This window comes from Sorex araneus, chromosome 1 (genome assembly GCF_027595985.1).
Source record: "Sorex araneus isolate mSorAra2 chromosome 1, mSorAra2.pri, whole genome shotgun sequence".
NCBI lineage: Eukaryota > Metazoa > Chordata > Mammalia > Eulipotyphla > Soricidae > Sorex > Sorex araneus.
The window spans coordinates 427,964,460-427,990,075 of record NC_073302.1 but is presented as its reverse complement, the minus strand read 5'-3'; the positions used below and the strand labels follow the sequence as shown (position 1 = coordinate 427,990,075).

The 25,616-nt window shown below is 43.9% G+C and overlaps 1 protein-coding gene across 3 annotated transcripts in view; it reads right to left on the bottom strand.

The window, feature by feature from the left end:
• Positions 1-25,616, bottom strand: part of STRIP2 (striatin interacting protein 2) — a 61,637-nt gene that overhangs the window by 14,785 nt on the left and 21,236 nt on the right. For all 3 annotated transcript variants that reach the window (XM_004608267.2, XM_055139773.1, XM_055139770.1), the window contains 6 exons: positions 25,082-25,153; positions 22,111-22,185; positions 20,916-21,013; positions 20,347-20,473; positions 16,769-16,869; positions 9,042-9,108 (listed from right to left, as the gene is read on the bottom strand). In XM_004608267.2, the coding sequence (XP_004608324.2) occupies positions 9,042-9,108; positions 16,769-16,869; positions 20,347-20,473; positions 20,916-21,013; positions 22,111-22,185; positions 25,082-25,153 (540 nt within the window). The remainder of the gene's footprint in view (positions 1-9,041; positions 9,109-16,768; positions 16,870-20,346; positions 20,474-20,915; positions 21,014-22,110; positions 22,186-25,081; positions 25,154-25,616) is intronic.

Genomic DNA, 25,616 nt, shown 5'->3' with positions numbered 1-25,616 from the left:
TTGCAATGAATTTCCTTTTGAAAAGTTGTTTAAGAGACTGGAGAGATAGCTCAATGGGTAGAGTATATGTTTATATGTGGGAGGTCCAGATTCAATTTGGCACCACACAGTCCCCTCAAGCACCAAGCTGAGAGCAGTCTCTGAGTACTCCTGGGTGTGGTACAAAAGCAAAAAATCTTAATAATTTCTCTTCTCTAGACTGAAAGGAAATGCCAAACATTTCTTTGCAAATGATTGGGTCATGCAAATGCTAACCCACTGCCCTGTCTATAAAGGTTGTGAAGCTGAGCTTGGATAGCACTTCACACCTTATCTGCTTCCTCATCAGTAAAGGGAGGAACTGGATCAGGTACAGGAAACTATTCTGGTATTCAATGGAATTCCCTAAACAGTGCATCTTCTCATTCCTCCCTCTTTAATACACAGAACATCACATCTGCCCTCCTTTGAATGTGACACTGCTAGAATTAAAATCACATTATAGGGGACGGATGGATAGTACAGTGGGTAGGGCATTTGCCTTGCATGCAGCCAACCCGAGTTCAATCCCCAGCATCCCATATGGTCCCCCAAGCACAGCCAGGAGTAATTCCTGAGCATCACGGGGTGTGACCCAAAGAGAAAAAAAAAATCACACTGTAGGGAAAAAAACAAGTATTTGAAATTGTGGGTTGGTTTTGCAGCAGACAACTGAATTACGTATGGGGCTGAAGAGATAGTGCAGCAGGCAGGGCACCTGTCATGCATACAGCCTATCCTGGTTTGATTCCCAGCACTGCTGGGATATATGGATATCTGAGCACTGCCAAGATTGACCTCTGAACATAGAGCAAGCCCTATGTACCACTGGTATGGCCCCCAAACAAAACATATTTAGCACATAAATTTTCACATCTTAGGGCCTAAATATCTGTAGGTTAAGAGAAAAAAGTAGATTGAGGTATAATTCATATGATATTTTCTTTAGCATCATTAGTCCCTCCTCCAAGAACTAAAATAAATAAATCTACAAAAATTATTATTTGGGGGGAGGGGAATGGAACACATCCAGCAGTGCTCAGGATTTATTTCTGGCGGAGCCGCTGAGCGCGAATCGGACCTTCTCGTCTAAAGACTTTGATTCCAAAGATGTAACACATTCGGGCATCCAGCGCAACATCCGATAGCGATGCACTGGGACACCAAACTGGGCTACAACTCTGTGCTGCCGGGGGTGGATTTTTTTTTCCTCCCCACCCTGTCTTCCTGCACGGAAAGCAGCGGGCTGGTTGCACCCATGTGGCAGGCGCCATCTTCTGGGACTCCAAACCCACAGGTATTCGGATTTTACTTTGGGGGCTCCCAGGAACTCATGGGAAGGGGGCATAACCGGCACGCCCTCGGCCCAGATAAATCCGGAGTCGCTGAGTGCGAATCGGACCCTCTCGCCTAAAGACTTTGAATTCAGAGACTTCTTACAGCAATGCACTGGGACTGTGAGCTGGGCTATGTAATTTCTGGCAGAATTTTCCCTGGACTTTATACAGAAATCCAAAACCGTGTGGACGCAGCAGCGTCCGCGCGACTTAACATTTATAATTGTCAGCAATGTGAAACGGTTCCATTTGAACAGGTCTGACTTGGGGGGGAAACTCCAAATAATAACAGTAAGTTTTTGTTGAAATATTGAAGGTTTTTAATGTAGCAGCCACCTCTGGACTGTGAACTAAGCAAAAGCCCCACGCTGGCCGACGAGGCGTGGCGTACACCATACTATGAGGCGCAGGAAGGGGGATGAGGGGGAAAAAGGAAAAAAAAAAAAAGGGAAAAGGAAAAAGAAAAAAAAGAGAGAGAGAGAGAGTTGTCAACTATAGTGAGTTTTGTGTTGAATTATGGAATGTAATCAAGGTAAAGAAAAAATGAAGTGAAATTCATTAGTTATACAGTAGGGGGTAGGGGGTGGGGGCGGGGGGTATACTGGGGTTTCTGGTGGTGGAATGTGGGCACTGGTGAAGGGATGGGTGTCTGAATATTGTATAACTGACATATAAACCTGAGAACTTTGTAACTTTCCACATGGTGATTTAATAAAAATTTTTAAAAAAAAAGGATTTATTTCTGGCTCTGCATTCAGGGATCTCTCCTTGTAGGCTTGGAAGTGTCAGGGCACACAGGGATCACTGATGACCATATTAAGTGCCAGGGATCGAACCTGGGTCAGCTATATGCAAGCAAGCACCCTACCCAATGTACTATCTCTCCAGTAGAGAACCTTATTTTTATATTCAGAAGCAGCAGTTTCTAATTTACTATACATACAATCTCACTAAATAATTTTATATACACTCTCTAATACATGTATTTAAATCATAAATACATTGTAACATGCATGTTCTAATTATATATAATACACTAATTATATATAAATACACAAAGCAAAAAGGACATTAATACAATACATACAAAAAGATCTAATAAATTTGGGGCTGGAGTAATAGCACAGCGGGTAGGGCATTAGCCTTGCACGCGGGCGACCCGGGTTCAATTCCCAGCATCCCATATGGTCCCTTGAGCACTGCCAGGAGTGATTCCTGTGTGCAAAGCCAAAAGTAACCCCTGAGGATTGCCGGGTGTGACCAAAAAAAAAAATCTAATAAATTATATCCCAAAAGATAACACTTTGCATATACCACTTTTCTGGGGAAGGGATCTCCTAAGCATTATTCAAAGAGCCTGGGGCCATGCCTGCAGTTTTCAGTCTGGCCATATGGGTATAGTGGTTCAGGGCTAGACCCTGGCAGTCAGTGCTGCTTGGCCCACCCTAGCAGTACTCTTATATTCCTGGGGATCAAACCTGAGGCCTAGAACATACAAATCATGTGCCTCAACTCTTTGATCTATTTACCATACTTTTAAATTAATTTTGGTTTTGGGGACCCATAACCAGGCCATGCTGAGAGAATATTCCTGGCTCTGTGCTCAGGAGTGCCCCTGGTGGTGCTCAGGGGACCAGAAATTCAAAATCAAGGTCAGCAGAAAGCAAGGCAAGAACCTTAACTCCTATGCTATCTCTCCAGCTGTGCTCAGGGCTTACTCCTGGCCATGTGCTCAGGGATTTCCCCTGGCGAGGCTCAGGTACCAAGTGGGGTGCCAGGGATTAAGCCTGGGTCAGCTGCTGGCAAGGCAAATTCCTTACCTGCTGTACTCTCTCTTCAGTCCCAACCAATATCCTACTCTTTATGTCATTAGTCTAAACAGCCACCCAGATGTTGAGGCAAGACTTTTCACCTTCTCTAGCAACCTTCTAAGATTATACCTGTTAAATTGCTACCTAATCAGGAACTCACCATTCATCCTTGTGTTTGGAATTTAATTTTTTTTTTCCTGTTTAGTAGATTGAATTTGAATATAGACATTTGGAGATCCAGAAATTGTAAGCTTTCCAACACCACGTGGGTGGAGATCTGCTCGGTACATGGATGAGGATAGTCTATTATAAGCTAAATATTTTGATAGAATATGAAGACTTCAGAAATTAATATGCTACTAGTTTGCCTTTATTTCACACCCATTATATATGAAGCTGGAGTTCTAAATAAAGTTGAATTCAGTTAAAACTTAAAAACTGAGAAGATATGAATTAGGACTACTTCAGCTCAATGACTTAATTTCTTCTTATGTTTTGTGGCTACATTTGCTGATGCTCAGTGATTACTCCTGACTCTCCGCTCAGTGAGGCTACTACTGGTGGGGCTCAGGGGACCATACAGCATACTAGGGATCAAACTCAAGTCAGCTGTGTACAAGGCAAGTGCCTTACCTGTTATACTATCTTTCTGGCCTCTAACTTCATTTCTTAGGGAAATAATTAGAGGTGAGGTAAATTTCATGTGTAAGGACATTTGTTTCATAATTGTGAAAAGTACCAAATAGCAATAGGAAAAAATTCTTAAAAAATTAAGTACTGGAGGTGCACATATGGTCCCTGAGCCCCTGTGTTTCCTGTGCCTGTGTGTTGCTGCTGAGCACATGTGATACCTTAACACATTTGTCACCTCCATCCCATCTCTTGAGATGTGGACTTTCATACTTTCAGGTCTACTGATGGGATGTGTACTGGGGTTCTCTCTCCAATCTGGAGAAGCCCACATTCTCTCTTAATTGCTTTATTATCTCTCTTTCTCTCCCTTCTCTTTCTCAAAATCTCCAAATAAAATCTGTTTTTTTACTTAAAAAAAAGTTAAGCACTGGAGGGCCAGAAGGATTGCATCGGGGTTAAAGCACTTGTCTTGGATGTGACAGACCCCAGTTTAATCCCTGGCATCACATGGTCTCTGAGTACAGAGCTCGGAGTAGCCAGGTATAGTTCTGACCACCCTCCTCCTATAAATTAAGTAATTGAATACTATGAGTAGCTATTAAAAGTTGTGCTTTCAAGAATTTTCTAATAAAATTATATTCTAAACACTTAAATTTTACTATAAAGAATATAAAATCTGTACTTTCTTCAACGTAGGTATATATATGGTTTTATAGCAAAAAAGTAAAAGTTATTATATTTAGAAAGTATAATTAGGGTATTTTAATTTTCTTGCTCATGATTTTCTGCATTTCTCTAATTTATAGCAATAAGTATAATGCAATTTTAAAAATATTTATTTATTTATATAATGCAATTTTATAACCAGAAAGAAACCTTGAAATGCTGCTTAAAGAAAATCCCATAGGGGTCCAAATAATGGTTCGGTGGCTTAAAGTGTCCTCTGGCAAGCACAGGCTGTGAGTTCAAACCCTGACACTGCCTGCATGCACTACAGCTATCCTGACCACCCCACTGACCCCTGCTAAGGAGGGGAAATTCAATGCTCTTAAATAAGCAGTACATTTATGCGTTTAAATGAATTCCTTGAGCCTGAAGAACAATTAAACTCATCTAAACATTAGTCTTTTCTCAGTACAGAAATAATTAGTTTATGTAAATATCTGCTTATAAACACTATAAAAACTATGTGGGGCAAACTTGTTACTTAAGCCCACATTTGAGTGTATGCAATTACTGAAATTTTAAGATCAAGCCCACAAAAAGGAGAAAAAACAAGCTCATCGTTTACCAAATACAACCACCAGGTGCCACTGTTGCTTCACAGAAGGGTAGGCTCTGTCAGGGATTTCTGTTAAGGGGACATGCTTTCACCCACCCGTGTATAGTAATGAAGTCTTCTCAGAGGCATAACAATTATTCCGATAATCTTAGGCATATATGCTAAAATGTACAGGAAAAGATAGGGAAGTTTGATTTCCATTTGTAGTATTGAGAACAGAGTATATATTGTTTTGGGCAATAGATTTGGTCATAAAACTAGGCCTTATGTTTTAAAATACCTCATCAATACTAGGATTTTAATATTATTTACATACGATTGTTTTTGTGAGAAAATAAATTTTTTTTCGGTGGTAGTTTGGGACAACACCTGGCAGTGTTCAGGGGCTATTCTTGGCTCTGTGCTCAAGGATCACTCCTAAAGTGGTGCTTAGCAGCCCGTATATGGTGCCGGGGGTTAAATGAGATGGCTGTATGCAAGACAAGTTTTTTTGTTTTGTTTTGTTTTTGGGTCACACCTGGCGATGCACAGGGGTTACTCCTGGCTTTTCACTCAGGAATTACCCCTGGCAGTGCTCAGGGGACCATATGGGATGCTGGGATTAGAACCTGGTTCGGCCGCGTGCAAGGCAAACACCCTACCCATTGTGCTATCGCTCCAGCCCCGCAAGACAAGTTTTTTAACATGCAAGGCAAGAGTCTCCTGTACTATCTCTTTGGCCCTTAGAAAATGCATCAATTTCAACTCTGCATACATAGCAGAGAATCATCTCTATCCTGGCTCTGCTTTTTTAATTAAGAAAAACTTTAAGGGGGTTGCAGTGATAGTACAGCGGGTAGGGCGTTTGCATCACATATAGTACCCCAAGTACTGCAAGGAGTAATTCCTGAGTGCAGAGCCAGAAGTAACCCCTGTGCATCGCTGGATGTGACCCAAAATGCAAAAAAAAAATTTTTTTTTTTAAATAAAGAAAAGAAAAGCTTTAAGCTATAATGTTTTGGCAGTTTTTTTTTAACTTCTTCATCAAGGGCTGGAGCAGGTAGGGAATTTGCCTTGCATTCGACTGACCTGGGTTCAATTCCTCCACCCTTCTTAGAGAGCCCGGCAAGCTACTGAGAGTATCTTGCCCGCACGGCAGAGCCTAGCAAGCTACCCGTAGCGTATTCGGTATGCCAAAACAGTAAGAGCAAGTCTCACAAAGGAGATGTTACTGGTGCCCACTTGAGCAAATTAATGAGCAATGGGATGACAGTGATACAGTGATACATGTATCAAATAGTAATGCCAACTTCACTTGATAAAAGATTGAATAGCATGTACATAATCAAGGTAAGATATTTACAGCCTCTTTGCAAGGTAAGAAACTTCCAAAACAGGGAGAGCAGAGATGATTTAAAGGGATGGAGAGTAAGCTTGGCAAGCAGAGAGGCCCAGTTTCAATTCCTGGCATTACAGGGCCTTACAAATACCAAATAGCCCTGATGCTCTCCAGCACTGCTGGGGTGGAAAGGGATTTTTTGAAAAAAAAAAAAAAAAAAAACTCACCCAGGTTATCTCGTTTATGAGATCATATCTACTTAAAACAGTCACATGCTGCCCCAATGCTGAACAGTGACTCAGGACACAGGTCTTTCTCTAAATCTAGAAGTAGTGGATCATGACAGTCATTGCATGCGCTGGACTGTCAGGGGATCGGGCTCCAAGCTGCTCAGTGTCAAGTCCCTCCAGTCAAGAATTCTATGGTTCTCTAAATTCTATGGTTCTATTCTAATTCTAATTCTATGGTTCTCTTCCCCCCCCCCCATATCGCAGGAGATATCACTATTTTTGTATGATTTAATTTTGCTGTTGTGGTGGTGTGGAGCTGGGGACTATGCTCTGCATTGCTGATGAGTGTCGGGGATCAAACTCGGAACCTCACACAATTCCAGGCTCTATCCCTAGAGTCGCATCCCTAGCCTCATAATAAATTTTTTGTTTTTGGATCACATCTGCTGTGCTCAAGGCTTATTCCTGGCTCTGTGCTCAGGGCTCACTCCTGACCATACTGCTCAGGGGGCCATGCCATGCTGCTCAGGGAACCAGGCTGCTTGGGATTGAAACTGGCCACATGCCAGCCACACACCTTGCAGCCACATAAGGCAAACACCTTGCCTGCTGTACTATCTCTCTAGCCTCATAACAGATTTTTTTTTTTTTTTTTTGCTTTTTGGGTCACACCCGGCAATGCACAGGGGTCATTCCTGGCTCATGCACTCAGGAACCACCCCTGGCGGTGCTCAGGGGACCATATGGGATGCTGGGATTCGAACCCGGGTCGGCCGCGTGCAAGGCAAACGCCCTACCCGCTGTGCTATCACTCCAGCCCTCATAACAGATTTTTTTTTTTTTGCTTTTTGGGTCACACCCAGTGATGCACAGGGGTTACTCCTGGCTCTATATTCAGGAATTACTCCTGGCAGTGCTCAGGGGACCATATGGGATACTGGGATTCGAACCCGGGTCAGCCGAGTGCAAGGCAAACGCCCTACCCGCTGTGCTATCGCTCCAGCCCCCCAGATTTTTTTTTTAATGTAACATTTGGCAGTATTAAAGATGGGAGTCAGAGGGTGGTGTTCAACATGCATGCTATTAGTTAATCACTCAGCATCTATTGTGCTGCTTGTCTGTACTAAAAACTGTACATAAAGTAGCAGATAAAAAAGGGATACTGCATAATTTCCAGGGATATGAAAATGCTAATTTGACAGATGGAGGGGAAGGGTGCAAAGGAAAAAAAAAGAAAGAAAATGATATTTCCTTTTCCAAGGAGTTTACAGTTGAATGGAAAAAACAGATACAGATAACTACAAACAACAGGGTGAAGGTGTAGCCCAAGTTATATTTAAGGGGCTGTCTCTTATATTTATTTATTTATTTATTTATTTTGGAGGGGTCACATCCAGCGATGCACAGGGATTACTCCTGGCTCTGCACTCAGGACTTATTCCTGGCGGTGCTCAGGGGATCATATGGGATGCTGGGAATCAAAACCGGGTCGTTTGCGTGCAAGGCAAACACCAAACACCCTACCTGCTGTGCTATTGCTCCAGCCCCTTGCCTCTTATAATTAAATGGCAATGCATGATGAGGCCTTCAGCAAACTAATCATTAATCAGTTTGATGAAATTCAGAAGAATTCTAAGAGTCTTTTTGGTTTTTATAGTTTTGGCAGTTTTTTTTTTTTGTGTGTGTGTGTGTATGTGTGTGTGTTTTAACCACAACTGACAGTACTCAGGGTTCACTCCTGACAGTGCTAGGGTTCACTCCTGGCTGTGCTCAGGGATCACTCCAGGCGAGCTCAGGGGACCATATTAGATGCCAAAGACTGAATCTGAGTCAGCCATGTGCAAGGCAAGCACTCTACCCGCCATACTGTCCTGGCCCCTATAAGGGTCTTTTTGGATCTGCCTAGGAATTTTTCCAGGGTAAGAAACTTTCTGGTTCATCCTTTTGTGACTTCTACCTGAGAGAGCCCTAGGCCAGGTATTTTCTAAAGTACAAACTCCTGGGCTTTCTAACCTACACACAAATGAGATGTGAGTCGCCTGGAGCCCAGGAGAAAGCAGCAGAAAGATGGCAGATGATTGTTTAGGTTAGGCCAGAAAAGATTCTCCTGCCTTGCAGCACAGATGTTTACACTCTACTGCAGCCCCATCATCATTCTAAATTCCCTCTCCTTAATGTTTTTCATGAGCCCTTTTCTCTTCTCGGCAAAACACTCTGCTCAGCTTTTCCAAATCTTTCTCAACTGGGTCAGCAGCTCTGAAGCTCTCCTGCCTCTGTGCTCTTGCCAATATTCCTTTATTGAGCTGAGACTCCCAAACCAGGGTATCACAGGGCAAGGGAAAAAGCGGAAGAGCAAATGCGAGTCTTTGCCACCTGGCAGTTTCAAAGATGACCAAATCCCCATCTGCTTACCAGACTCTCTGTAGTCAGCTCTGGCAAATCCTGGATGGTACAGCCAGGGTAATCCAGGACTGAGATGCTGGGAGAGGCAGAGAGAACAGGCTGGAGGTTAATGGCAAAGGCAGGAAATGACTGTATCTAAAAGGGTGGGTATTTTTTTCTCTGTGGCCGGAGCCATGTTATTCTCAAATTGTTCAGTGACCTCAGCTGAAACTGGGGTTCAGGCAACTCCACATCATCTCCTCTCCTCAACGGTTAAGAGAATAACCACCAGAGCTCTTTCATGTATTAGCAGCAGCAGCAGCAGCAGCAAGCCACTCTTTTTTTTTTTTTTTTTTTTTTGCTTTTTGGGTCACACCCAGCGACGCTCAGGGGCTACTCCTGGCTCTGCACTCAGGAATCACTCCTGGCGGTGCCTGGGGGACCATATGGGATGCCAGGGATCGAACCCGGGTTGGCCGAGTGCAAGGCAAACGCCCTACCCACTGTGCTATCGCTCCGGCCCCAGCAAGCCACTCTTCTAATAGCCATCTTTCTCCTTCCTTAAAAGAAATTTGTAAATTGGTCATTTGTTTTTCTGCATTTAAAGGTGTGCTTGTGAGTCTGTGTGAATAGCATGATGCTGTCCAACCTTACTCTACTCAATTTATGGCTATCAGGATGAAGTGAAAACCTCACCTGTGTCTTTCATCAGATGGGATTTTTTTTTCTTTTTGGGTAACACCCGGCGATGCACAGGGGTTACTCCTGGCTTTGCACTCAGGAATTACTCCTGGCGTGCTCAGGGGACCATATGGGATGCTGGGAATCGAACCTGGGTTGGCCATGTGCAAGGCAAACGCCCTACTTGCTGTACTATCGTTCCACCCCCAGATGGGATTTTTTTCTTTTTTTCTTTTTTCTTTCTTTCTTTCTTTCTTTCTTTCTTTCTTTCTTTCTTTCTTTCTTTCTTTCTTTCTTTCTTTCTTTCTTTCTTTCTTTCTTTCTTTCTTTCCTTCCTTCCTTCCTTCCTTCCTTCCTTCCTTCCTTCTTTCTTTCTTTCTTTCTTTCTTTCTTTCTTTCTTTCTTTCTTTCTTTCTTTCTTTCTTTCTTTTTTTTGCAGGAGAATAAAGAGGTTTACTCACTGAAACTAGGCAAAAATATATGAATTCATCAGCCCCAATCAAGGAGCTCAAGAATATTAGTGGAAGATCATCTGTCCTTATCAGAGGCATCTTATTAGGCATCACCATTAAAAGACTTTGGTTTGGGTTTTGGCCTACACCCAACTGTACTCAGGGTTTACTCCTGGCTCTGTGCTCAGGAATCAATCCTGACAAGGCTTGGGGGACCATATGTGGTCCCACATATAGCACCTGGGGCCAGTCATTGTACAATTTCTCTAGTCCCTTACCAGAAGTTTTTAAGGCAGATATGGGGAATGATCACAGAGGAATTCCTAAAGGAAACTTGAGACTGGGACTGCTTTCTGCAATAAAGTAGGACAACCAGTAGCTCCTCAAACTAAGTGGTCAACTGCAGGGAGCAAGAGGCTCTGCTGAAACAGAACTGAATCAGTAGGGAAATAAGACACTGCATGATGACAGGATCATAGTCACTGAACAAATGATAGTTCTCTTTCTTCCTGGTTCTCCCTTCTTCACTAGTACAGTGCAGAATTTGAATGAGCTCAACTCTGATTCCAACATTTCATGGGGATTTAAATACCAATTTATATGAACGAATGCAGCTGAAAATGGATACAGTATGTTGTTGAACAGGGCTAAAGAAGACTATGAGATTCCTTGGACCTGATGCTAGATTTAAAAATTAAAACTGAGGGGCCAGAGAGAAAGTACAGCAGATGATCCGGGTTTGAGTCCCTGTACCTTCCATGGACCCCCAAGCCTGAAAGAAGTAATCTCTGAGCACAGAGACAGGAGTAAGCCCTGAGCACAGCTGGATGTAGCCCAAAAGAAGCAAACAAAATCAGATAATAAAAATCAACAAAAGTCAAAACTGAGAGAGAGAGAGAGAGAAATAGGGAGGGAGGGAGGGAGGGAGGGAGGGAGGGAGAGAGAAGAGTATGAGAGTATGAGAATAAACCATTTGCTTTGCACTTAATCTCTGACACCACATATGGTTCCCCAGAGAACCGCCAGGAATGATCTCTGAATATAGAGCCAGGAGTAAGATGAATACCACTGGGTGTGGCTTAAAAACAAAAATAATAATAAAAGTCAAAACTTCTTTAATTTGGGGAGTGTAATACCTGGTACTGCTCAGAACTACTTTCAGCTTGTCGCTTGGGGTGGGGAAGGTCTCTTCTGGGGGTCTTTCCGGGCAGTGCTCCGGAGATCATAAATTGCCAGGGATGGATCCTGGGTCTCCTGCATGCAAAGCATATGCTCCAGCCTTTAGGACTAGCTCCCCTGTCTCCAAAATCAAAACTTCTAGCTCTGTCACCCCAAACAAACAAAATACCTGTGATCTAAGCAAAAGACGACAATTGATTTGGATAAAATGTTTTCCTTTGGGAGCTGGAGAGATAATGCCTGGATAAGGCACTTACCTTGCAACTTACTGACCTCAGTTTGAATAACTGGGAAAACATATGTTCCCCAAAGCACTGTCAGAGGTCACTCATGAGCACTGAGCCAGGAATAGCCCCTGGGTACCACTGAGTATGACCCTAAGCCCAGAAGCAAAACCAAAAAGAAAACAGAAAAAAAGAAATATTTACCTTTGTTCAATAAATCAACAAAGATAATCAGAGCAAAGAGCACAGTAGATATGTCTTCAATGCTGCCTATCATCTTGATTCACTCTCCTGGATTCTCTGCCATCTGCCAGTCCTGCCCATTAGGACAAGATTCTGGGCTGCTTATCCACTTTTCTACCCACTTCCTACTGACAACATCTCCTAGCAAAGGAGGTGTTGGTGTCCAAAAAACGGGGGTGGGAAATTCAAGATGGATTTTTTCCACCTCAGTGAACTGAATCCTAGCCCAAAGAGGCATGAAAAAAAAAAAGTTGCAAGAATCTAAATTGTCTAGATCAAAAGTGCCAAGAGGGAACAGCAATGATGAGATGGGTCTCTGGTGGGCTGTTTCAATGGCATAACCTACAGGTGGCACTCAAGAGTCCCACCACATCCAGTCCAACCTTACAAGCTGTAGTCTGACACTACCACCCTTCCAACTCCAAATAAGATCCCATGGATATTTTTGGGTTGTTAGTCTTCCCCTTCTTGGTCTATGGGTGCAAGAGGGACATTCAGCTCTTATACCTCATTTCCCCAGTCAGAGCTGGCTACTCATGGTGGACATATCACTCTGGGAACATGAACCAGGAATTGAGACAAGTCCAATCTCTCAAGTGTCATCAGGACATATGGGGTTTATGTGGTATCTCTTAATAAGTGGCCTGATCATCAGGCAAAGCTATTTGTCAGTGAAAGAGGATACTGACTGGAGGACCAGAAATGTGGTATCCAAAGAAGGGGAGAGTTTCTGGGTGTCCCTGAGGGTGAAGAGGTATATTCCTGGCCTCGGTTAGCCTAACATTTCCTTCTATCAGGTTTCCCATTCTGTGAGGGCAAGTCCAACCGACTGCAGTTACTTATACCCAAGAGGGATGACAGATACATAAAGGTGCCCTCATGGAGTTGTTGCCTTCATTCATATAAAGCTCTGGCTTCTTTTTCTCTAGTAGTTCCATTGTTTTGTTTTTGAGTTACACCCAATGATGCTCAGGCTACTTTTCCTGGCTCTGCACTCAGGGATCACTCCTGGTGGAGATGGGGGGCCATGTGGGGTGGCAAAGATTGAAGCTTGGTTGGCTGGGTGCAACATAAGTGCCCTATCCACTATACTATCGCTCTGGCCTAGCTAGCCCCATTATTTTTTGGATTGTTTACTCTAAGTATTTTTTTTTTCTGACGGGGGTGGAGTGTCAAACCCAGTGGTACTCAAGACTTACTCCTGGCTCTGAGCTTGGGGATCACTCATGGCGGTGCTTAGGGATACAAGGAATAGAACCTGGGTCAGTTGCATACAAAGCTAGCACCTTACCTGCTGTACTATGGCTCTGGCCCCAAGTCCCACAATTTTTGTTGTTTCTTTACTTTTGGGTCACATCCAGCAGTGCTTAGGACTTATTTCTGGATCTGTGCTCTGGGATCACTTCTCGAAGACTCAGGGGGCCAGATAGGATTCCGGGGAACATTCCCAGATTGGTTGTATTCAAGGTAAGCACCCTACCTTTCTTCCACTAATATTCTGTTAAGGGGACATGCTTTCACCCACCCGTGTATAGTACACCATATGTATGGTTCCAGCCCCAGGCCCCACTATTATTTAAGGGTCTTAGTGCCCAGGACTCTACATAGTTAGGAAAAAACCCGATTCTCTAATGTTTCCCCCAAACAGAAAGTGTTTACAGACCTATGACTGTGTTTATATTTTTGGTTTTGGGCCACACTGGCAGTGTTCAAGGGTCATTTCTGGCAATGCTCAGGGATATGATCAAACTGGGGATCAAATTAGAGTTGGCCACAAATGAATCTCAGGAGAGACCATAACACTGCAGAGATCTCTTCCCACTCTGCGCTGATTTCATCCAGGTACCTCAGAGGGGGCAGGTGTGTTCCTTCACCTGCCACAAAAGAATCCCTGGCAGCCACAAACCTCCAGAAGCCAATCGCTGCCACGATCATGGCTGACCTCCATAGGCTTGCCCCAAGTACCCCACACATGAGATTGAATCTGCTGAAAAACACAGGTAAGCGGAACTTGTGACTGAACTCTCCAGGTTTGCGGACTTGGGGACAGGCCCCTCCTCCCATTTCTCTGTGCTTCCAGTTTCCTGTCAGTCATGCCCATGAACCACCTCTGGAGGCCATTTAATCGCATTAAAGGCCATGATTCAGAGACTCACAAATGAATTTCAGAAGAGAGTAACACATGGCATAGGTGCCTCTGGACCCCCAAATCACCATCCAACATGTTAGTGATCTCTAATACAGGGGCTTAATGGTTCCGAGATGAGATATAACAATTTTCAATTTTCACACACTTTCCTCTAATAAAACTTTTTTTTTCTTTTTGGGTCACAGCTGGTGACACACAGGGATTACTCCTGGCTCTACACTCAGGGGACCATATGGGATACTGGGAATCAAACCTGGGTCGGCTACATGCAAGGCAAATGCCCTACCCGCTGTGCTATTGCTCCAGCCCTAAGAAAACATTTTTGGATCATTTTTAGTCAATTATTCATAGCAAGCAATAAAAAAATTATTAATCATCTGCCTTTGGGGCAGGCTTGGGTGATGGTGGGAAAATCTGAAATAATTGTGGTAGGAAGGTATAATGGTGGTGGGATTGGTGTTGAAATTTTTTTTTTTTTCTTTTTGGGTCACACCTGGAGATGCACAGGGGTTACTCTTGGCTCTGTACTCAGGAATTACCCTTGGCCGTGCTCAGGGGACCATATGGGATGCTGGGATTTGAACCCGGGTCGGCCGAGTGCAAGGCAAACGCCCTACCCGCTGTGCTATCTCTCCAGCCCCTGGTGTTGAAATATTGAATGTAATCAATTACTGTGAACAACTCTAATGAAAATTTTTTTAAAAAAATCTTTAAAAAATTGGAGTTGGTTGCATGCAAAGAATAGTCTTAATCCTTATACTGTGCTACCTATCTAGCCCTGTTTATCATACAATTACTTATAAAAGCACTATGAGAGGCTGGATAGATAGTACAGGGGTAAAGCACTTGAATTGCGTGTGGCCAACCCTGGTTTGATCCCCAGCATTGTCCAATCTCCCTAACCCCAACCTGCTCGATGAAGCTTTATGATACAGGAAGGATATAGTGCAAAGAAACAGTGTATTGCTTAGATTACATAGCAAATGGCAAATCCAGGTCAAGAATCCAGGTCTCATGGCTGGAGGTTCTAATGGGGGCGTATATGTATTTTGAATTACATGGAAGTAGGCTGCCTCTCCATGCTGGAATTTCAGGCAATGCAGGTGGGTGAAGCAAAATCTTCTTCTTCTTCTTTTTTTTTTGCTTTTTTGGGTCACACCCGGCGATGCACAGGGGTTACTCCTGGCTCTGCACTCAGGAATTACTCCTGGAGGTGCTCAGGGGACCATATGGGATGCTGGGATTCGAACTTGGGTTGGCTGGGATTCGAACGTGTGCAAGGCAAACGCCCTACCCGCTGTGCTATCGCTCCAGCCCCCGAAGCAACATCTTCTGGTCCCTCTCCACTCACTGCAAGTATCAGAACAGTGATACTTTAGGAAATTTGCCTCTGGTAAACTCTGATTAACCTGCTTCTAGTCCGAGTGAAGTAGCAAACTAAGGATCCACACTACCTCCTCACTACCCAAATCCCCAACTGGCTAGAGGAATAGAAAGCTATCTGTGTACATGAAGAAGCTTGTGTTCTAATCCTAGTTCTGGGGTTTACTAAAAGGGGTGTCACTAGTGTATACTAGTGTGTGTATATATATATATGTATATATATATGTATTTTTTTTAATAACACCTGCAGTGCTGATGGCTTATTTCTAGCTCTGTGCTCAGGGAAACTCCTGGTGGTGCTTGGGGAACCATATGGGGTGCTGGTATCAAACCCAGGTCAGTCATGTGCAAGGCAAGTGTGGCCCCCTATCTTAATTATTTTTATTTTTGTGATTCTGGGGATTGGATCCAGGACCTCATACTATGGCACTAGGGCAAGTGCTATACTGCTGACACACATCCCTGGTCCTACAGTAATGTTAATTAGAACAACTTAATTAAACTCTCTAAATTTGTTTCCTAACTAGTAAAATGAGAATAAGTTTGCAATACCTCTTATTATTTCTGAGAAAATTAGATGGGAATGAAAAATAACATTTTTCTAAAAACTACAAATAGAGAGGCAGGAGAGGTAGTACAGAAGGTAAGACACTTGCCTTGCACACAACAAACCTGGGTTTTTTTTTTGTTTTGTTTTGTTTTTTTTTTTTTTTTGCTTTTTGGGTCACACCTGGCGATGCACAGGGGTTACTCCTGGCTCTGCACTCAGGAATGACTCCTAGCGGTGCTCAGGGGACCATATGGGATGCTGGGAATCGAACCCGGGTCGGCCGCGTGAAAGGCAAACGCCCTACCCGCTGTGCTATTGCTCCAGCCCCAACAAACCTGGGTTTGATCTCTGGCACCACATATGGGCCCCTGAGGCCACCAGAAGTAATCCTTGGTACAAAGCTAGGAGTAAGTCCTAAGTACCACTGGGTGTGGACCCCCGAAAAAAATACAAAGCAAACCAAAATAAACAAAAACTGTATATAGATCTAAAAGAGGGTCTGTTCTTTACTTTCAATTATAAATTTTGTATAGTATTTCATAGATGAACAAAGTAGTTTAATTGATCCAGCTTATGAGTTATATTAAGATCATGGTTGGTGAGACAAGCAGGCTGTTTGAGAAAAAATATTTCTGGATCAGTCACAGGACTGAGATATCACTGTTACACTTTCATATCTCTGACTCATTTTTTAAAATTAAGAAGATAGTATACTTCCATGGAGAGGCCAAGCATATCCCTCAGCAGCTAACACTTTAAAGAAATTAAATTTAACCAAGACAGCAATAATACAGAAGAGACTGGGGAGATCAGAAGAACAGAAAGTCTCATAGATGATGTGATTTTCTCAACCATCCCCAAATGCCCTTTGAACTAAAACTGTCTAGAGCACATACCTGTTCTTGGCTGTGATGTAGGACAAGATATTTTGATTGAAGAACTTCAAGATCAATGGAATGCAGTTGGCAAATACCAGATGTTGTGACACATATTCAAACTGAAATAAAAGATTAGAGCAGAAAGTGCTGCTTATTTGTGCTGAAACTAGAAGGTATCCATGAGAAAAAAAGAGGTAAGTATAAGTCTAATGGCCACTCCTAAGAACATTCACTGGATTTGTGTGTCTGGCTGCCTATCTGGGAAGTGAGAAATCATTAGGTACGGAGCCTGTAATCTGCGATGTGCCTATGCTGTAAAGTACTGACCTAAAGCACTAAACATAAACCAGAAAGAAAATCCAACTCCAGATCAATTGCATTGCTGTGAGATCTGTTCCTAAGCTTAACAGGAAAAGGAAAATTCTCTAAGGGAGATGTTTTCCAGACTGAACCTCTGGCCCAGTGTTTCAACTGTGACTGACAGTGCAGGGACAGGGCAGCTGACTCTCTGCAACTGCTGGCATCACTCAGTCTGCCTGGAGGATGCTCGCATCACTGGAATGTGGGTGCCAGCAAGGGTCTGGTGGGGTTGCTGTAGTATTCCCTGTACTTAGAATCTCAGTATCTTACTTCATGAAGAAGTAGCAACAGTCCTTCACTCCAAGATCTCTTTGATGTGAACACTAGAACAAAGGAGCGTCACTTTGTTCTGTTGAATCTGGAGGAGGCTTGTGTCCCAGGCAGACCTAATGGAGCAATGCCACTAAGTGACTCAAATGGATTTTTTCCCTGATACACCAAGGAACATCAGACACACACCTTGTCTCCAGATTCAGAACTTAGATTTTCAATTCTGGGCCAAAAAACATCAGAAAAGTGATGGAAACCCTTTTTTCAGTTTGAGGAGGGTCTGTGGCCGTGCCAGGATTCACTGGTAATGATGCATGCTGCTAAGGCTCATAGAGCCACCCACCTGTCTGTCTTTCCACATGCTTCCCACCAAGAGAAACAGTCAGAAACGTACATCCCTTGTTCTCTGTTCTTCTCACTGAGAACGCTAACTCCCACCCACCCCTCCTCTTCCCAGCCCTACTGCTGCTTAGCAAACATTGGCAGAAGTGGGAGTATCCAGAACACCCAGACACATTTTGAGATCTTTGAAGTTACTCAAACATAAAGTCTCCCGCTTATAACATCAAACGTGCTATGAACATGCAGCCTGAAGAGGCCCCCCTGAACTATGAGGATTCACTCTCCCACCCTCAAGCTAGATTCTGACTTCTTAGGAGGAACATGCAGTCACCTCTATAGGAATGAGAATCTACCCTCTCCTCATGGCTCAATGAAGAGCGATCATTCACAGGACCTATCTTGCCCCACATCTCAGCAATGTCCATGGGATCAAATTCAAACTTGTTGGGATGTCAAGGAACAGGGATGCAGGTTACCACTTATTGGCCTCAATTTCCTCAACTAGATAAGGGAATAAATATGAGCCAGCTCAGAGGGTTGGAATTGAACGAGACCACATGGGCATCCCATAGAGGCTTCACACAGAGGGCCAGAGGTAGGCCCACAACACTGTATCCAATCACAGGCCTTCTGACCTGCATCTGGCTGAGAGCTAGGCCACCTCCTGCCCCAGCCCCAGGGATAAGAGTTAATTCCTCCCTAAAGATCTCTGCTCTGTCCCCTCTGGATCTCCACAAATATAGGGTTTTCCTCTTTCAAATGCATCCTATCCTTCCTGGACACTCCTGTATCCTGGTGGTTTCGCCTTGAACATGTTCCCTTAGGACTCAGGTTAGCAGGTCAGGTTGGAGTAGGTGTTTGCATTGCAGCTAATGCTTTACTGCGTCACACCACTTATGATCCTTAATTGGCTATTTATATATAATTTTCTTTACATCAAAGCCCTTAAGAGTCAGAACTGTGTGCTCTTCAGAATTATATCACTAATTTTTTTAAAAAAGTCCTCCCCAGACAGAAAACTATGTACAACATACTCTCTCCTGCCATTTCTAAGTAAAATGCTTGAATTCTACCTTTCACTACTTTTAAAAACTGGCTAGGTATATTAATTCCCAAGAGCTGATTCTGACCCATAATCTAGGGATAATGTTCCAAGGATCTTTCTAGAAAAGTTCACCATCTTACACCCATCCCTAAGCCCCAAGCTTGGGCAGCAGATCTAGAATCCCTGAATGAGAACTCGGGTTTTTTCCAGATTTGGGCTATTGTAAACAGTGCTGCAATGAAGATATAAATGCAGATGTCATTTCTACTGTACTTTTTTTCCTCTCCGGGATATATTCCCAGGAGTGGTATTGCTGGGTCAAATGGGAGCTCAATTTCTAATGTTTTGAGAATTGACCATATTGTTTTCCAAAAGGGCTAAACCAGTCAGCATTCCCACCAACAGTGAAGGAGAATCCCTTTCTCCCCACATCCGCGCCAACACCAGTTGTTTTTGTTCTTTTGGATGTGGGCCAGTCTCTGTGGTGTGAGATGATATCTCACTGTTGTTTTAATCTGCATCTCCCTGATGATTAGTGATGTAGAGCATTTTCTCATGTGCCTTTTAACCATTTGGATTTCTTCTTTGAGAAAGTTTCTTTTCATTTCATCACCCCATTTTCTGATGGGGTTGGATGTTTTCTTCTTGTAGAGTTCGACCAGTGACTGGTTAAAGAAATTTTGGTACATCTACACAATGGAATACTATACAGCTGTTAGGAAAGATGAAGTCATGAAATTTGCATATAAGTGGATCAACATGGAAAATATCATGCTAAGTGAAATTAGTCAGAAAGAGAGGGACATAGAAATATTGCACTAGTCTGTGGAATATAAAGTAGCAGAATGGGAGACTAACAACCAAGAGTAGTCTCTAAGGATCAGGAGGTCTGCTTCATGGCTTGGAAACCGGCCTCACATGCTGGGGGAAAAGGCAGCTCAGATAGAGAAGGGAACACCAAATAAAGGATATTGGGAGGACCCGTTAGGGTTGAAACATGCGTGCCAAAAATAGACTATAGACCAAACATGATGGCCACTCAATATCTCTATTGCAAATCACAACACCCAAAAGGAGAGAGAACAAAAAGGAATGCCCTGCCACAGAGGCGGAGTGGAGTGGTGGGGGAGGGGGTGGGGTTGGTAGGAGGGATACTTGGAACACTGGTGGAGGAGAATGGGCACTGATGGAGGGATGGGTAAACGATCATTGTCTGACTGAAATACAAACACAAAAATTAGTAAGTTTGCAACTGTATTTCACAGTGATTCACTGTCACTGTCTGTCACTGTCATCCCGTTGCTCATAGATTTGCTGGAGCGGGCACCAGTAACGTCTCCATTGTGAGACTTGTAGTTACTGTTTTTGGCATATTGAATATACCACAGGTAGCTTGCAAGGCTCTGCTGTATGGGCTAGATACTCCCAGTAGCTTGCTGGGGTCTCCAAGAGGGGCGGAGGAATAAAAAAGAAGTAGAATCCCTGAATGAGAACATGATAAACTGGAAAGATGCTCTGCAGGATTGTAAGGGCTTTTGGGAAGCTCCTGGGGCCTGGGAAGAGATTTCTGGCTGCTCACCTGGTAAATGTGGTTCAGTTTGAAGTGTTTGAGGAGTAGTAGGAGCAGGGCAGAAATACTCTTTACAATGATTTCCTTGTGCCTGTTCACATCGATGCCAAGCTTCATGCTCTGGAGAACAGTAACCCTACAATAGGGAGAAGAGAAGGGGCAGAGGGAGTGTCTCATGTAGAGGTCTACAAGGACCCAGGTGTTTGGGTTGGAAACTATCTACATAAGAAGCCAGATTTAGGATATGAGATGCTCTGTGCTAGGGAAACCTCCGAGGTTCCCACTTACGAGCCTGTCTGGAGGAAGCTCCTCCAATCTTTCTCCTTTGACAAGTTCATCCCTTGGCAATGTGCACCCACATACCCGAGTAACTAATCACTGGCACAGATGTCGCCCTCCAGACCCTCAGTTCTGAGCTGAAAAGAGCACAGCAGACAGAACTGTATGGACGGGCTGCTGGCGTGGGGAGGGAGACCTCTTTGGAGATGATCTCTCTCTGTGTAACAAGGTGGGCTAGGGGCTGGAGCCCTCATGGACAAGACAGCCAGCGCCCAGCAGCTGTCCGCTGAAGCACTCACGGCATCTCCTCCGGCAGGACATCCGCCAGGATGTTGATAGAGTCTGTCTTAGCCTTGGAGGTAGGGGCTGCAGCCAGCAGGATCTTAAGCAGGGCAATCTGGGAAGCAGAGAACGAAAACCCCATCCTGTTCATTCGATTCGGCCAGGCTCTTCTCTAAGTTCTTCAGTGATCAAGTGCCCAGCCTCTAGAAGGGTGAGCAGGTGCCTCATGAGAGTCAAAGGAGAGAGCCAGAAAGGAGCTCACTGCCTGTTCTGCTTTAAGAGGAGTGTGCAAGGCACAAGGGGCGATTCTATCAGGGCTAAGCAAGTTCTTTTCCCTCACTTTTTCATTTGTTTTGTTTATTCGTTTTTGTTTTTCTGGGCCACACCTGGCAGTGCTCAGGGCTTACTCCTGGGTCTGCATGCAGGAATCACTCCTGGCAGGCCTGGAGTCCCTATGGAGTGCTGAGGATTGAACCTGGGTTGGCCAAGTGCAAGGTAAGTGCTCTAATCACTGTACTATCTCTCCAGTCCACCTCAATCTTTTTTCTCCCTCTGACCCCAACCTTTAGCTTCCTTACCATGACCAGCCTAAGGCTATCTAGGACTTAGATTCTTATATCATGCTACTAAACACAAGAGTCATGGACAATTTGTTTTAAGATAAGTTTATGGGGGCGGAGCAATAGTATAGCAGGTAGGGCATCTGTCTTGCACATACCAGTCTGGGTTTGATCCTCAGCATCTCATATGCTCTCCGAGCACTAGTAGGAGTAATTCCTGAGTGCAGAACCAGGAGTAACCCCTATGTATCACTAGCTGTAGCCCCAAAACCAAAACAAATGAATTTACAGAAAATTAATTTATGATTTCTTTTAAGAAAATGTTTGATCTCTATAGCAATTTTTTATATGCTGGGTTTTTCATGAAAATATCATAATTACAAGTGGGAAATTTTTAAGAAGCCTCACTAGGAATAATAGACCATAGTAAACTTCCAGTATATCACAGAGACCCCACCTTATTCTTCACCCTGCCAGAGGGCCTGGGAGAACAGCCTGGAGGAGAATTTGGAGGAAAGTCTGATTCTATTAGAGCACCTTGCCCAAATGGTGAAGGCTCTAGGGATAGACACTCAGCTCAAATGACTATGGACTAGCTAGTTGTCTGTTCCTTGCAGCAGAGAAGGGCAGCTTAGCCCAGGGGCATCCTTACCATGTACTGGGGGAGGCTGTACAGCATACCCTGGTAGAGGATCTCACATGGTGTCTCTGGTACCACCTCTTCCCCCTAAGGGAGAAAAGACAGTTAGCTTGGGCCATTTCCCAGGTGGCCAAAGGCTTCATCTTCTGAGTTGTGCAAAGTGGTATGAAAAGAGAATTAGATGAGAGTAAGGTTTAGCTTCTTATCCTAGATGTTAATGACTCACCTTGTAAGATTGGGTACTTCCCCTCCGCAACCCCACCTCCCTAGTTTCTTCTCTAGGATTAATGGGCCAGTATGAACCACCTCTGCCAGCCCTGAAGCTATGACTCCCAGTTTTCTCATTATCTGGAATCAACGCAGAATTCCTTCCACGTCCCATGCTAAATCAGAAGTAAGAAGTTCCACCTAGGAGCTGGGTCAGAACCTAGCTAGGATTGGGGCCTCACAGAGCAGAGCTTTGGGCCTTAGTCCTGATTCTGAGCTTGGGAGTTATTTCTGCTGTTGCTGGGATCCACTGGATGCCAGAGGACCAGAATAGGCTGAGTGCCTATCCCTAGACAAGTCCCCTAACTCCTCTACTATCTCTATAGCCCACTGGATGGATACCAGTACTAAGCAGGCATTCAGTAAATCCTGGCACTCCTTGCACATCCACTTAGCTGATCTCTGAATAACCTATTTCATGTCATTTCCTTTCTTTAAACCAAAACCAACCCCCCTTGCCCTACAATCCAAGTCTCTCCATATGTTGCTGACCTTTTCTTACATGTCATAAAAAAAAAAACCAGCAGCTAGACCCGGGCAACATCATCTTCTCAACACAAATCTACCCGAGTCTCTAATTTCCTTCCACACTGCCCATGCTCTGTCAGAGGCCAAACTCCCATATGAGCTGGGAATCTTGTACGTATTCACTCTGCTGAAATCCTCCGTTCTGAATTATCTCCTCTCCTGCTGGTCTTTGAGGGTATGTTCATGCCTGTGAAACACCCACCTTGAGCTGGAATCCTTCCGTGACTGCCATCCTATTTCCAGCCTTCTCATCACTACAAAAATTCCATGCAGTCTATCCCCAATCCTCTTCCAACATACTCCACCTAAGCATCTACACACTACTGAGGTTCTCTTTTTGGAATTACTAGTTATCTTCAGGGTGTCAAACCCAAGGGGGAACTGATTTATCCAACACTATTAATTAATAGCATCTGACACAGGTGACCATGACCTTCTAAAAACCTTTCCCTGATGGTTATGGACTTACATTCTCCAGGTCCTCCCCCCACCCCATCTCACTGAGTGTTTTTTCTTTGCTGCTCCTTTCCTGACTCTCTCACCTTCAATATTCTAAGGTTTTGTCCTGAGCTCCAATTGTTCTCTAGATCTCTACTCCCTCCCTGGATTACCTCAACTAGATCTCTGGCTTTTAATGTTATGCATAAATTAACCGACCCCAGATCTATTTCTCTAAGTCATTCCTTTCTCTAGAACTCTATAATTATATAAACAATTGCTTGACTAGATATGTGTTTAATGGGTTATAAACTAAGTATAATAAAAACAGACTCATGATAAAAAACAATTTGCTATCTTGGCTAATTGTATTTATTCTTACGTTGTCACTGCATGTCTAAATAGAGACCAAATTCATCCATTTCCCACTCTCTCCACAATTCCACTCCCTCCCAGGTCAACATCGTCTTTTTTTTTTTTTAAGTAAAACAGATTTTTATTTGGAGGATTTTTGAAGGGAAGGAGGAAGAGAAAAGTGGGAGAGTGGCGAGTAAGAGAGACAGTAACACACTCAGGAGAGAATCCGGGCTTCTCCAAGGGTGGAGAGAGCCCCTACACACACCCCATTAGATAGGAAAGCATGAAAGTACACAACTCGAGAAGGGAGATGTGGGCGACACATGTGCTTACGCACAACATGTGCTCAGCCACAAGGAGAACATGGGCTCGGGCAGCTCAACATCATCTTTTATTTGAACTTTTACTCCCTTCCCTTTGCTGCTGTTGTTGTCATAATGACTAGAGATTATATAGACTTCCATGTGATGCTTTTTTTGGGGGTGTGGGGCATCTCACAGGGTCATACTTATTCAGTTGTGGTGCTCACAAACATTCTGTTGTGATCTCTGGGGGTGCTGTGGTACTCACAAACGTGCTAGCTAAGGGTCACGCTGCTGGCTACAATATACACCTCATTAGCTATAGTGTTACCTGGGATCAGACACTGTTGTGCGGCCAGAGACCCAGACAAGAGAGCAGGGATCACACAGCACACGTGGGTGGCACTAGGGAATCAAACTCATGACTCTAGTTTTGTAAAACAGCTTTTAGCTACTCAGCCATCTCTTGAACCTTTTCTTTGACTCTTTGAAGTTTCCCAACCAATCTCCCTGCTTCCACTCTTTCTTGGTCAGTGATTACAGAGAAGTCAATTGTTAAAAATCAGATAATGTCATTTACAGTCTCCAGTGGCTTCCCTTTGCCTCGTGAATCAACTCTAAGCTTTTCTCATGCAATATGAATAAAGAGACCTAAAGCCACTCCTGTCTTCATCTTTACACACATACCTTGTGCCTGTGCTTGTCACACTGGCCTACCTGCCTTCTCTCTCTTACACTGTCAAATTGCTCTCACCTTTCTAAGGAAGGCTGCTTACTCTGCTTAGAATCTTGTTTCCTTTTTGTGGTTGGGGCCTTCGGATTCCTCAGACCTTATTTAATCGTCACCTTCTCAGAGGTGACCTATCTTGATGATCAGCTTATGTTACTTCTATCTTGCCATTCTATTCTCTACTGCATTTCAATCCTCTGACAGTCTTCCAGAGTTTTCCTCTATCTTGACTATATTGGGAATGTGGGGATCTTGTCTTGCCTGGCACACAGTAAGAGACCACAGCAGGCCCACATGCTCTCTGACAGCACTGCAGACAGATTTCCTCCACCCGCCTGCTGTGCAGGACCCCCTGACTCACCAGAGACATGGGGCACTTCTCCAGCTCCTCCTCGTTCTTGATCTGAACATCTGCGATGGAGATGTACTTGTGCTGGGGAACATAAGACATCAAGAGGCTGAGGGACTCAGTCACACATGTGCCTGCCTGCTGCATAACTTCCCCAGGGACAAGAAAATGCTTGTTTATGGGTCTGTCACCCATAAACAGATCACATACTCTCTAAGGCAGAATTCTTATTCACCTTCACAGCAATTACACTGAACAAAGTGTTTCACAGTGTTCCTGTTTATCCCATGTTTCCGTATTTGTCAAAGAGCAGCAAGTACTGGAGTATTCACCTTCAGTAAAGTGCCAGGACAGGGCACAAAAACAGGTGCTCATCCCTGGACCACTGTCCTACATTTTTTTAGTAATAAAACACATGAATAAAGAGTATGGGTGAGGAGGTATGGAAGGAGGAGAAAGAGGAAGAGGAGGAGGAAGAGGAGGAAGAGAAGGAGAAGGAGGAGGAGGAGAAAGAGGAAGAAAAGAAAGAAAGAAAGAAAGAAAGAAA